The sequence below is a fragment of the Culex quinquefasciatus genome, chromosome 2, assembly GCF_015732765.1.
Source record: "Culex quinquefasciatus strain JHB chromosome 2, VPISU_Cqui_1.0_pri_paternal, whole genome shotgun sequence".
Taxonomy (NCBI): Eukaryota; Metazoa; Arthropoda; class Insecta; order Diptera; family Culicidae; genus Culex; species Culex quinquefasciatus.
In genome coordinates, this window is record NC_051862.1 from 205,005,170 (window position 1) to 205,018,314 (window position 13,145).

At 34.9% G+C, this 13,145-nt stretch overlaps 1 protein-coding gene and 1 non-coding gene across 2 annotated transcripts in view; one reads left to right on the forward strand and one right to left on the reverse strand.

Moving 5' to 3' along the window:
• Positions 1 to 13,145, forward strand: part of LOC6034332 (NADPH oxidase 5) — a 125,191-nt gene that overhangs the window by 92,681 nt on the left and 19,365 nt on the right. The window contains exons 5-8 of the mRNA XM_038255630.1: positions 6,982 to 7,102; positions 7,180 to 7,245; positions 7,424 to 7,508; positions 9,243 to 9,328. Coding sequence (XP_038111558.1) covers positions 6,982 to 7,102; positions 7,180 to 7,245; positions 7,424 to 7,508; positions 9,243 to 9,328 — 358 coding nt within the window. The remainder of the gene's footprint in view (positions 1 to 6,981; positions 7,103 to 7,179; positions 7,246 to 7,423; positions 7,509 to 9,242; positions 9,329 to 13,145) is intronic.
• Trnav-cac lies at positions 8,939 to 9,011 on the reverse strand. The gene has a single exon. It is a non-coding gene; the product is annotated as a tRNA-Val (tRNA).

Consider the following 13,145-nt stretch of genomic DNA (forward strand, 5'->3'; position numbering starts at 1 on the left):
TTACCGTTTATCACGTCATTCAGCCCTGATGCTAAACCTCAACCACATTCCATCGATCCACAATTGAAAGGTGAAAATCATTCTCGCTAACGACCTGAACTTTACTGCACTTTTTTTGCACCACTTGGCAGAATATTGCACTTGATCCCTCCACTCTTCAGTTGGTAGCCGCGGCGGCCGTGCTTCCAAAACGGTAGCACTTGTGTGCCACGAGGGTATTACATTGCATAAATTGAAGAGTCCAGTCTCGCTCCAGGGACCCCCTCGCAAACACAAACAGGTTAAGTCAACAAACGAGATCGAGCCTCGTGAGATCGAGATGGATCGCTTTTCGCGGCCAATCTTATCCACTTGCTCGTCGGCGTTTGAAACCCATCATCATCAGCTTTTCACAGCTTCACGAAGGGAGCAGAAGAGCGGTTGATCATGATCGAGCACATCTTCGCGCACCGCTCTTGCGATCTTGCGCCGGCACGGAAGCCGCGAGCGCGATCGATTCCTAAGAGCGCAGTCCCAAGAGATTGATCGCGGGTATCGCGCCCGTCACGTGGACTCTGCCACTTCGAGACAAGTTGAAGTGAGGAGTCTGAACGGAGGAAGCGAAAGCTCACCGTTCAGAACATCTCTTCCTTCTTCGCAACTCCTCAAGTTGACCAAGGGTCTCGACATACCTTCCCCGAAGGTGTCTACCGACTTCAGCCGATAGGGAGATTGATGGCCTCACGCCAAGGCACAGGATAGTACAAGAGATGAATGCGAAATCGGTATTCCAAGACGAGGTACCGAGAAGAGGGTGTCTTGTCTAAGTGCCGCGCGTCCACGCGTCCGTCTGGACGTCGATACGGATTCGATGTCTTGGGCGTACTTTTGCCATCAACCGGCCCACGATACGGTGGTGCTGAAGATGTGGTTGGTAGCTTGATGGGTTGCGTGGCTGCGGTGGCCACATCAACGGTGATCGTTATGGACAGGGAATCTTGTTCTGCGTGTGGACGTGAGTTGGATAGTGAGTAAATGCCCGTTGGGTGGTTTCGGTGATACCAATTTTTAAGGGACCCTGTTTCACGACAGTGGTCCTACTAAAAACTAAAAACTAAAAACTAAAAACTAAAAACTAAAAACTAAAAACTAAAAACTAAAAACTAAAAACTAAAAACTAAAAACTAAAAACTAAAAACTAAAAACTAAAAACTAAAAACTAAAAACTAAAAACTAAAAACTAAAAACTAAAAACTAAAAACTAAAAACTAAAAACTAAAAACTAAAAACTAAAAACTAAAAACTAAAAACTAAAAACTAAAAACTAAAAACTAAAAACTAAAAACTAAAAACTAAAAACTAAAAACTAAAAACTAAAAACTAAAAACTAAAAACTAAAAACTAAAAACTAAAACTAAAAACTAAAAACTAAAAACTAAAAACTAAAAACTAAAAACTAAAAACTAAAAACTAAAAACTAAAAACTAAAAACTAAAAACTAAAAACTAAAAACTAAAAACTAAAAACTAAAAACTAAAAACTAAAAACTAAAAACTAAAACTAAAAACTAAAAACTAAAAACTAAAAACTAAAAACTAAAAACTAAAAACTAAAAACTAAAAACTAAAAACTAAAAACTAAAAACTAAAAACTAAAAACTAAAAACTAAAAACTAAAAACTAAAAACTAAAAACTAAAAACTAAAAACTAAAAACTAAAAACTAAAAACTAAAAACTACACGCAAAATGAAGCCCAAATAAACCAGGCTAGTATTATGTATTTTTTACAGAAATTACAATCTTTTTTCAATTTTTCAGCCAATTATTTTAGTATTATTTTCTTTTATTTTTTCTGTAAATAAAATTTTATCTTAAAATAAATCAAATAAATGTGAGTAATTATCTACCAAATCGGCCGATTTTAACCATCTTAATTTTTTTAATTTTGTTATTTGGCTCAAACTTTGTGGGGACCTTTCCTTTGACCAAAGAAGCTATTATATGTCGTTGGTTCACCCATACAAGTTTCCATACAATTTTGGCTGCTGTCCATACAAAAATAATACGCAAATAATCATACAGCTGTTACTTTTGAGTAAATTTTCTGATCGGCAAAGTTGTAGGTATTGTTAAGGACTATTGAGAAAAAATAGGTACACGGAAAAAAAATAGCAGATTTTTAATCATTTTTTTTTTTTCACAAAAACTCAATTTCCCAAAATACGATTTTTTTAACTTTTGAGCTAAAGAGAAGTGTGATAAAAAATCTGCCGCCGAGTTACGCATTTTTGAAAAAAATATTTTTTGGAAAAAATCGAAATGGCGTGCAAAATTAAATTTGACTTAGTTTTTTTTTATGTAAAATTGAATTTGCAATCAAAAAGTACTTAACAGATTTTTTGATAAGGGGCTCTGTTTTCAAGATATTGTTACCGAAAGTTTGATTTTAGCGAAATTTTTGCAGTTTTTCGATTTTGTAAAATAGTGACCATGAGTGACCCCTGAAAGAAAATACAGCGTCCTCTAAACTCGTCTAAAACGTGATTTTCGAGCAAAAAACATGTTTAAGACGAGTTTTGAACAAGCTGCATCTTTTTTATGAGCAAGTTAGCACCATACTGTCTTCGGGAAAGTTGTGGATCACCTTCCAGAGCATCCGAATATGAATCCGGTTTTAGTACAGCGTCAAACGTGGATTTTGTAAATATCAAAATCAAAAAAGTTGTTTTTCTCATACAAATTCTCAAAGAAAATTGAATCGCTTTGCACAAACAAAGGTCTAAGCCAGTAGTTCCCAAACTTTGGGGGAGTTGTTTAGGACTCCAAAAGGAACTAAAAAATTGTTGTGCTCGCTAAATTTGAACAACTTTATTTTTTTCCATACAACCATATTACACCCTAATGAAGCATTCGTAAAATTTTCCGATCTTTTCGGAAACAATATTTTTGGTGAACCAACGACACAAATTAACTCCTTTGGTCATAGGGAAGGCCCCCACAAAGTTTGAGCCAAATAAAAAAAATATAATCCATTTCTGGTTTTGGTAGAGGACTGCTCATAAATTTTCTCAAAAAACATCAGCAAAGTTACATAAAACATATCAGACCACTAAAATTTAAAGGTTTTTTTTTTAATGCTTTATTAATACTTTTTTATCAAAATATTTGATCAAAATAAAAAAAATCAAAATTTGATTGTTATATCCTAATATTTAATAATGGTTGAAAAAATATTTTTCATAGCCAAGACAAGCTTGCAGAAGCCTTATTCACGAATGTTTTCATGCAGATCAAATTAAGATATCTCCCCAAACAAATCTCGACCACGCTGGCAACAAACATTTCGATGACACTTCCAATTAATTCAACCTCCCAGCAAGTGCTTCTTTTCTCGTCGTGCGCTCACGATTCGTTATCTTAGATTCGAAAATTTCGTGCTCGCGAGCGTTGTTTATGCCTATAATGCCCTAATAGTTTTAATAAATGAGCCCTGAATATAGTCATAACGCCAAACTAAACCGACACCTGCGCGTACAAATCTAATCTCGCGATGTCAATCTACAACTGGCTGCTGCTGCTTCAAGCTCTGCGTGCGACCAAAAAGTTGAGGATCTCCACGGACTCCACGACTTCCCCGGAGTCGTTCCAATTGGCTTCTAATTTGCTTCAAAGTCGCAAACTTTTGCGTGATGCAGCTATAAATCCGCCGTGGACCTAATCTGAATCTGAATGCTGCAACCAGGCCAGACCGACTCTGTTGGCCAGGATCGTGATCTAGGATTTGTAGACTCTCTTCAAAGCGACGGCGGCGTTTGCGGTTCGTGATCGGTTTTGACAGATTTGAGACTCTCTCTTCTCCCACTGGAGCTGGAGCTGGCGATATTGCGAGATTTATTTGCCTTTTTTTTCAATACGCGCAGATTTGTTGTTACTATTAAGTCGTTTGGTAAACATGTGGCAAAACAAGAACTGATTTCTGCCAACTGCGCGCAGGTCACGACAACGAAGATCGTCCAGCTATCCGACGTTGCGTGCTCCGAGGAAGATCTCGTCTCGGATTGGACATTTTCTAGAGTAGCCTGAATGGGCTGACATTGTATATCACGCGGAACTTTTTGATTGGATCAGGCGCTTCGCAGTTAGGCAATAAAATATGACATGGACGGCGAATCTTGATCCAATTTTGGCGGGAAGGTCATGGGAAAGGCTGCATTAGGTTGCATAATTTACGGCTGCACTAAATTACCCTCAACACACCGTTTTTTTTTTTATGGGAACATTAATGCAAATCTAATAAATTTAAGGCGTGACATGGCCAACAGATCTTGGACTCCCACCTCCAAGTCAGTCCATCTTGATGCGTGAGGTTGGGAACGGTAAACCCGTCGGAGCAAATGGCAAATGGCAAACCAACTCTAAGCCGTTGTGCTGCTGATAAATGGGTCTAAGCTGGGGGCTCAATTGATTTATCGCTCTGGGAACGCGACGACGACGACGACGAGTGGCGGAGTGAACAACTTCATTATATTGGGGATATGTTCCCGCCTTCCCTTAAATGGGATCGATGCGATTGGAGCGATGTTTAGTGGGGGGAATTTTGTCCATAGTTGGACGCAAGGGGAAGCTCTGATTTGCATATCTTTTAGGCCATTTGTCTACGCACTACTTCTGAACGGTTTATTGATCTGGAAGTAGGAAATGAGAAACGCATCACAAGAAATCTTAAATTTAGCCATTGCCTTTTTGAACAGATTTAACACTCAATCATTTGATTTCAATGGTCATTACAGAGTCATGCTCTAGAATTTGTTTTAAATTTTTATCAAACTTTATCCATTCTTTCCCTGTGTCTTAACTCAAAAAATCTGTATCTTGAGAAGGGATTGATTTTAGTCTATTTATTGTCTTCGACAAAGTTGTAAGTTATATAAGAAATTTCAGAAAAAAAGAATCTCACGGAAAAAATTCCGATTTTTTTTATTTCGTCTTTTATTACTGAATACTAAAATCCTATTTTTTCAGTTTTTTTGTTTTATTATTTGACTAAAAATGCATTCTCTGCGCTAGGAAGAACAAGGTATAGTACCAAAGCTATTCATTTAAAAACAAAAAAGTTTTGGGTCAAATTGAAAATATAAGCAATGAACTTTTAAACAGATTATATGTTAAGGTTAGATTAGATAAGATTAGCAATCGAATCTACTCTTTCAGGTAACAGGTAATATAAGACATCTTTTTAAAATTGATCTCTTTTACATGTTTTATTAAAGTTAGATTTTTTTTAAATTTTCTTTTATAATTTTCTACTCTGTTTAATAAAGTTATTTCAAAATGTTCAAATCGAGTCCAATTTTTTAAAGCGTCCAAAATATGTCTTATTTATTTTTGAAAATTTTCTAAGGTTTTCGAGAAAATAACTGGCAAGAGTGCGAACATTGCTTTTACTGCATTTTTTTTATTGGTAAAAATTTATGTTTCAAAAGAAAATTAATGATTTTTTTAAAAAACAACTATAACCTTAAAACTAAATTTCAAAAATAAATTGAATCAAAAGTAACATTTAAAAATGGTGTTATTAAATATTATTTTATTATTAAAAAAATCGAAAGAGTAAGTTATTTTTACATTGAAAATTGAACCACTAGTTCCTGAGATATAAGCATTAGATAATGGGGGGCTGTTTGGGTGAGGCTTTGAAAACTTAAAATTTTATGTTCGTTCTTCTTTTATCTACTGTTTCCAGCAACCAGAGGTCCAATCTTCAATGTATCTTAGACGATTTTTTTTTTAAATTTTGCAAAATTTTCGAAAAAAAATATTTTTAGAAATGGTTAGCACCGCAAAAACTTTTTTTTTGCAAAAAAATAAATTTTCGTCAATACTTAGGTATTTTGGAAACTAATGATTGCAAAACAACTGGGCAGGTGTAAAATGCATTTTTAAATACTTTGTTCATTCAAATGTTGAAACCATGGTTCGTAAAACTGCTCATTTTTGGTTTAAATTTAATTTTAACTCGAAAAGTGTGAGACAGATGAAAATATACCTTTATTGTGAAAAAAAGGTCTGTTAGATATTGTTTTTCATATTTTTGTAGAACCTATTCAAAAAAAAAACTCCAGAAATAAAATCCATATCCGAAATTCGACGAAAATTGCTAATGACTTTTCATCGAAAAAAAAATCCAACAACTTTGACGGTACTCAAAAATACGAAAAAAATAATAATTTTAATTGTTAAAAAAAAAGTAGATACTAGTCTAGAATTTAAAAAAAAAAGTGCTCACGTGGTTTATGGATGATCCCTAGAAACATTTCTTAAACCCCTTTTTCTGTTGGTTTGAGAGACCATAAAAAATAATGGCCTATTTATTTATTTTGTTTTGAGATGGTTTGTTATACTACTCCTAATACTGATACACGTTTCCGAAACTAATCTAATTGTCAGACATTTATTTTGTAATGTAAAAAGTTTTGTCTTTTCATTACAAACAAACAAATTGTTGTAAATAAATAAAAGTGACTTATTGTTTATGATTCTGCTCGTTTCATGCATGGAACTGCTCAATAATGTTATTTTAAAAAAAAAGTGGTATACACTTTGTCAGAATAATTACACCGACCAAAAAAATTTCTGCGCAGGTTCAACTCGAGGGGAAGCATGAACCCCAGAAATAAGTGCACTTTGATCTTTTAAAAAAAAAGTTAGACAGGGCGGTTCGTCGCTGTTGCATACAAGCAAAAAATTGCATGCAATATGTGGGAGTAGCGAACAGCACTAATTCTCCATACAATGTTTGGAGAAAAAACATTTGGCCCTGTCTAACTTTTTTTTAAATTCAAATTGCACGTGTTTCTGGGGACTCCAAAGTTCATGCTTCCACTTGAGTCTAACCTGCGCAGAAATTTTGTCATTTTTTGTAGGCCAGTGTTATTAAACATTATGTTATGTTATAACCTTAGTCGAACATCAAATAAAAACAAGCAATTATTTTTATTCCAGACCCCGCACCGGCTTCGACAAGTCCTCGCTGGAGCGGCTCGAGCAGCTCTTCATCAAAACCGTGGGCAACGAGAAGGAGATCCGCCGCGAGGAGTTCAAAAAGATTGTCACGTCTAAGAACGTAAGATCATCGCGAAGTAAAAATTGCGCAAGTTTATCAATTTCACTGGCTGTTTTCTTTTCTTTTTTTCTTTGCAGCCCTTCTTCACGGAGCGTGTCTTTCAGATCTTCGATAAGGACAACTCCGGGTCCATTTCGTTACAGGTGATGTTGAAAGAAGAACCAAACAACAAAAAACACTGCAACCGAGACCTTTTACTAACCGTTAATTGCTTTAATTTTCTTATCACTCCTTTATCTTTGTCTGCGGTTTTTTCTTACTCATTCTTCCCGTCTGTGTTTATTTAAGATTTTTTTCTTATTTTTATTTCGCCTTCAACAGGAGTTTATCGATGCCATTCATCAGTTTGCGGGCCAATCTCCGGAGGATAAAATTAAATTTTTATTCAAAGTGTATGATTTAGATGGTATGTACGAATAATTTGATTTATTTATTTTAATTTATATTAATTAAGCTTTAATTATCACCCCGCTTGTCATGTCCGTGCGCGTTTTTTTTTCTTTCTCATGAACACAAACAACTGCTGATTCATGTACCCGCGGCAGAAACAGGTTATTTTCATCCAAAAAACAAAATGTGAATACAATGGACATCCTTTTGACGCCATGGACCAACGTGGTAGATTCTCGGCCACAGACAATTAAACGCGTCACTTAAGAATTTCACTTTTTTTTTTCGAAATAAAAAGAAAATCTTTTTTATCTTTAAACGTTACTTAATTCATCAAAAACAGGAAGTAGTTGTTGTTTTCCCCATCGCACCACACATACTAGAAAGTTTAGTGCTGCCACCTGTTAGAAATTTATAGAAGTACTGACACTATGTTGTATCAGCAAAAATTGTTTTACGTATAAATTTTAAAGGACTTACCCAATCCTAATAATTATCAAAACAGACTTATGGGGCCTAAAACGGCACCACCAAATGGAAAAAAACGGACAAAATCCGTTTTGCGAAAATAAAGCGAAAAAATCCTGCTTACACACAATTCCACAGACATGAAGAATTCAATAATTAGAAAAGTGAAGGTATAATCATGAATTTTATATTTTGAGCGATTTTATAGCCTTTCCTCAACTGAGGAAGGCCAAAAAATAAAAATTTAACATCCACTTTTGATAATCTTTTAGGTCGAGAAAAAATATCTCTTTTTCGAGCGATCGAAAAGGTTGAAATTTCAATGTAGCCGTGTTGAGCTTCTGTCCGCACGGTTCCTCAAAGGTCTCCGTTGGCAAAGTGTAATAAAACCTCCCGGTAATTTTGATGACCCCTCTCTACCCTCCCAACCCCTTTTGATTTTGGTCATCATTAGCCCAACTTTGGACTCAATCTTGGGTCCAACCACGCGTGTGTACAGATTAATGACTTGTCAATCAGGAGTACCTGGGCCGCGCGTCAACATTAAACGTTACATGCTTTCAACAAGAAAAGGAATAAAAAAACTTTTAAGACAAAAGAGCAAAATTGATAACTAGCGCCCCGAGACTCGACTAAACGAACTGGTTTACGCACACGACGCCATCCCTGCTTCGGTGGACTGATTTGGATGTTTCCAGCTCAAACAAGGTAATTACAAGCCCTGGTGAAATTTGACGGAACCCCGAGAAAGAGAGAGAGAGCGCGCGAGTCATTAGTCACCTTGAGTAATGGGGGTCCCGGGGACACCGGCAATTATGTTTGAACGAATTTATAACAACGATTCGCTGTAAGGAACTCGCGAAATTTCCGTAATTAACTTGTTTCGATCAATTTTGGGCAGTTGAAAAATGCGTAAATTGACTCTCACCCAACTCATTTCTCACTTGGACGACGAGAGTAGATGTTAAAAAGAAACCCTGTTTTCGCCCGGGCTCGAACCGGGGACCTTCTGCGTGTGAAGCAGACGTGATAACCGCTACACTACGAAAACGACTTGGAAGACTTCAAATTTGATATATTTTTCGAAAACAAACCTAACCTCATTCTCGTCACAACTAACTTGAGTAAATTCATTTAAACTTTAAACTTCCACCCTCATCGCACCTTCATCATTTAACCACATTGTGCTTTTTGCGTCTCTGCACCTTTTTACAAAAACGCTAACCTTGTTATCTCTCTTTCTGTTCTTTTTTGTTCCGTTTCAACTTCCGGTGACCACCAGGGGACGGACTGATACAGCACCGGGAGCTGCAGCACGTGATGCGAGCCTGCATGGAGGAGAACGGCATGCGGTTCTCCGAGGATCAGGTGAGTGGAAAAACTGAAACTTAACTAAACTAAAGCGACAGCAAAAACTACCAGGGGGGAGTTGTTTATTTGTATGCTGTATGTAGGACTAGTGAAATGGCCTTTGGTAAAGATGTCTCGTAAAATCAACTCGAGTTTGGAAGAAATAATTATTCATGCAAATTGTTTAAAGTTTTTAGTTTAAAATAATCAATAATTGTGGTAAAATTCTTATAAAGTCCTGACTTAATAATCCAAAGGTTTTTTATTAACTTCGGGATTATTATTGCCATTTTTTGTATTTTCTATTTACTCATTTTCAACATCTGATTCGAGTTTTGCGAACCCATTTATGTCAAGGTTGAGTGGTTCATTGCATGCCACATTACCAAATTCATTTTCGAAATATTTCATCACCATCGTTTTGGCCGTCATCATCTTCGAATCACTTTAGAGCATTTTTGGCGACCCAAAATTTGACAGCGAAAAAAATATCTGTTTCATGATTCGATTATCCTAAGCCCGACATTTTTAAAGCAGACTTCGGATGATTGAGTCTGAATTGTAGTAATTATGTTATTGAATTGTATTATTCTGTTTATTCTGAAGAACCCGGGCTTTATGGAATTTTCTTGAAAAATCCATTTTTGCATAAGAGTTGAATAACATTTTATGTTATCTAAACAAAACTAGTAATTGGTCTGATATTGATTGAAAGCAAAAACAACTTGAGAATAACATTTTTTGTTATGGAAGAATACCGCAAAATGTTATTGGGATGATCGGATTAATTGTTAAAATAACAAAAAATAATGACAAAGATTTGTTTGAAGAATAACTTAAAATGTTATTAGTCTGTTATAACAATAACAATCCAATAACAAAAAAAATCATAACGACGAATAACAAATCTTCGGTCTCTCGAAGTCAGACATTTAGTTGCTGAAGTTTGAAAAGGTCGAAAAATCCATGTTTAGGGACTTGTCAAACATGAGGTATACTGCCTTTGATCGCATAAATGTCCCATATGCAAAAACAGCAAGCTGAGAAAAACGCAAGGCAAGTTTGTCCCACACATAAGGCTACGTGTTAAGTTTTCACGAAAAACATGGATTTCCTCCACATTTCTACAATAAAGTACTGGATGTTATAGGCTCTTTAGAAAGAGCACACGATTTTGAACTTCATCAATAACTCAAAAGTGATGAAAATGCATATGGGACATTTATGTGATCATGGGCAGTATACTGTCGTCAAGGGTGACATTGAGTTTGGGGGGTGATGTTGGGTCACAACGTTTTGAGATGAAAATCCGACAAATAGTCAATCTTCTTTTAAAAAAAAATAAGTCTTATTGGATGAAACATAGCAAAAAACTAATTTCATTAATTTTTATTCGTTGCAAGGCAACTTATTGTCCGATTTTGAAAGTCCAAGAACAATTTTTTTGGAGAATTTTCTCAGCTATTTTAAAAGGACACTATTAAAAAAGAACAAAAATATTCATATTTTAACCATAAATTAAGCTTAAATTAATACTTGAAATGATTAATTATACCTAAAAAAGTCATTACTTATCAATTGAAAATTTGATTTAAAATTAATTTTATATATTTTACCCAAAAAAAAATATTTTTTCAATAAATCATTACTCGGCCGAATCATTTTTGTCCGTAATTTACAATAATGGTTCAAAAATGTAAGAGTTTGTCCCATAGAACAAATCAAATAAAAAAAAAATCGATATTCGGGAAAATGAAACTTGGTTAATAAATTAATTTAATAATCGGAATGTTTCGCGTACCTATTTTTGATAATTATTCCCCAACATTACCTAAAACTTTATAAAAGACTCCAAGTCGATCAGAAAATTTCTTCGCAATGTACTTTTTGTAAAAACAGCTATGAAAATTGTATGAATACTAGGTACACAAAGTTTTAGTCAAATTAAAAAAAATATCATTTCAGGATAAGTTTTTAAAAATAAATGTTTAAGGTATATTTTTTTTTTATACACGAATAATTTGTAAAAAAAGATCGAACAAACATTTTAGGAAGAATTTTCTAAGTTTTTTTTTAAGAATTTTCATATCAATTTTGAAATGTTTAGGTATTTCTTATTTTCGTCTCATCTTGCGTCCATTCCGGGACAAAATTGCCTGAAAAACAAAAAATTCACGAATCTCTAAATGTGTTCTATTGATGTTTTTTTTCAATTCCTGTTCTGCTATAACTTCAATATCCGGCATAAAGTTTAAACCCCTTTTTCAAATTTAACTTCTTATAATTTTTTCCTGTTTTTTTTCTATTTTGCCGGTTTTATATTAGTTGTATTAGTATACACTTTAAATTTCATATTTATTTTTTCAGCAAAAGCAAAGCCTTTTAAAATATATTTGAAGTAAACATAAGTATGCAGTAATTTTTCTAATGTCCCAGACTATGCCTCTACGCATTTTTTTACAATTGAAATGATAATTGTGCGATTTTATAGCAGAAAATGTGAAAAACAAGCAAAAAATTGAAAAAGTGACTGTAAAAACATGAAAACTAGATAGGCAAAATGTAATGATATGAGCTGCTAGAATAGGCCAAATACTACCAAAAACAAACATAAACTAAACAAGATAAATGCAAATTAAAATACTAAAAATGAAACAAGAAAAACATAAAACAAGAGAAGTAAAGTTTTTCGTAAAACAAAAGTTGCTCAAAATGACCTCCTGAACACGGGAAAAATAAAAAAAATCAAAAAAAAAATTTGGGCAGTAGAGGGTTTAGTAGACAAAAATTAAAACATTTAACACTTTGTTCGGAATATTTTTCAAATGGGACCTTGAGTAGAACTAAATTTGCCGAAAAAATAGGACGCCCTAATTTTGACTTTAGAGAAGTTTTTTTTTTGTGCCCAACCTTATCGCAAAATCTTGCCAAGGATATAATTCATAGCAGACTTGTTTGTCCTTCAAAACCCCTCCCATCAACTTTCAGTACCATGTCCATCGCTCTCGTCCAGTTACCTTTTCACACTTTTTGCAATCTCTAACTTTAAAATATGTCCTCACTCACGAACCTCTTTTTCGCTGCCAACCCACATCTGCAAAACAAGGGACCACATTTTTATCGTTCAACTATGCCCTGACCTTTCGCAGAAAAAAGGGTCACCTCACCGTAGATCAAGCAAAGAAAGCACATATTTTATAATTAAATTGCTGTAATTCATTCTCTTCATCCTACCCCGGGTTGAATGCCTCTCCCCTGGCACAGGGCTTTGACTTCTTTTCCCTTTCAAGCCGATTATGTGTCTGTGTGATTTGGTCCAGCTGGTTTGTACAGTTGTAACTTCTATCCATATGAAAATTATCTCCTCTCGGTAGTTCCCGTAACTAATGATAGGAGTCGTCCATGACAAAACCGCTGTCTCAACCAGCAGGGAGCCCATTTGCTCCTACAGTAAGCTCAAGGGCTATAAAATAAATCACGATTAAGGTTCGTATTTATCATGCAAAGACAGATTCGTAAGGCATAAATCATATTTCCAGCAAATGCATTTATTCACCTCCTTTGGCTTTTATAGCCCGATGGGCTTTGAGGGTTTTCACGAGAAACCGATTCTGGCGGTTGCTGCTGCTACCGTTCGAGAGCCTTCCCTGCGTGGATCATCTCGCAGCTGGAAACGCCATTTTACACTCGCTTGAATACGCAATTTAGTATTATTACATTGTACGAGAGCACTATTCAAACTGTGCTCAACCCCTGCTGCTGCTTTAATTCATGCAAGTCTGACTGGGGGCAAAGCATAATCCACCTCTCTTTTATGCGCAAAAGCTTAACAAAA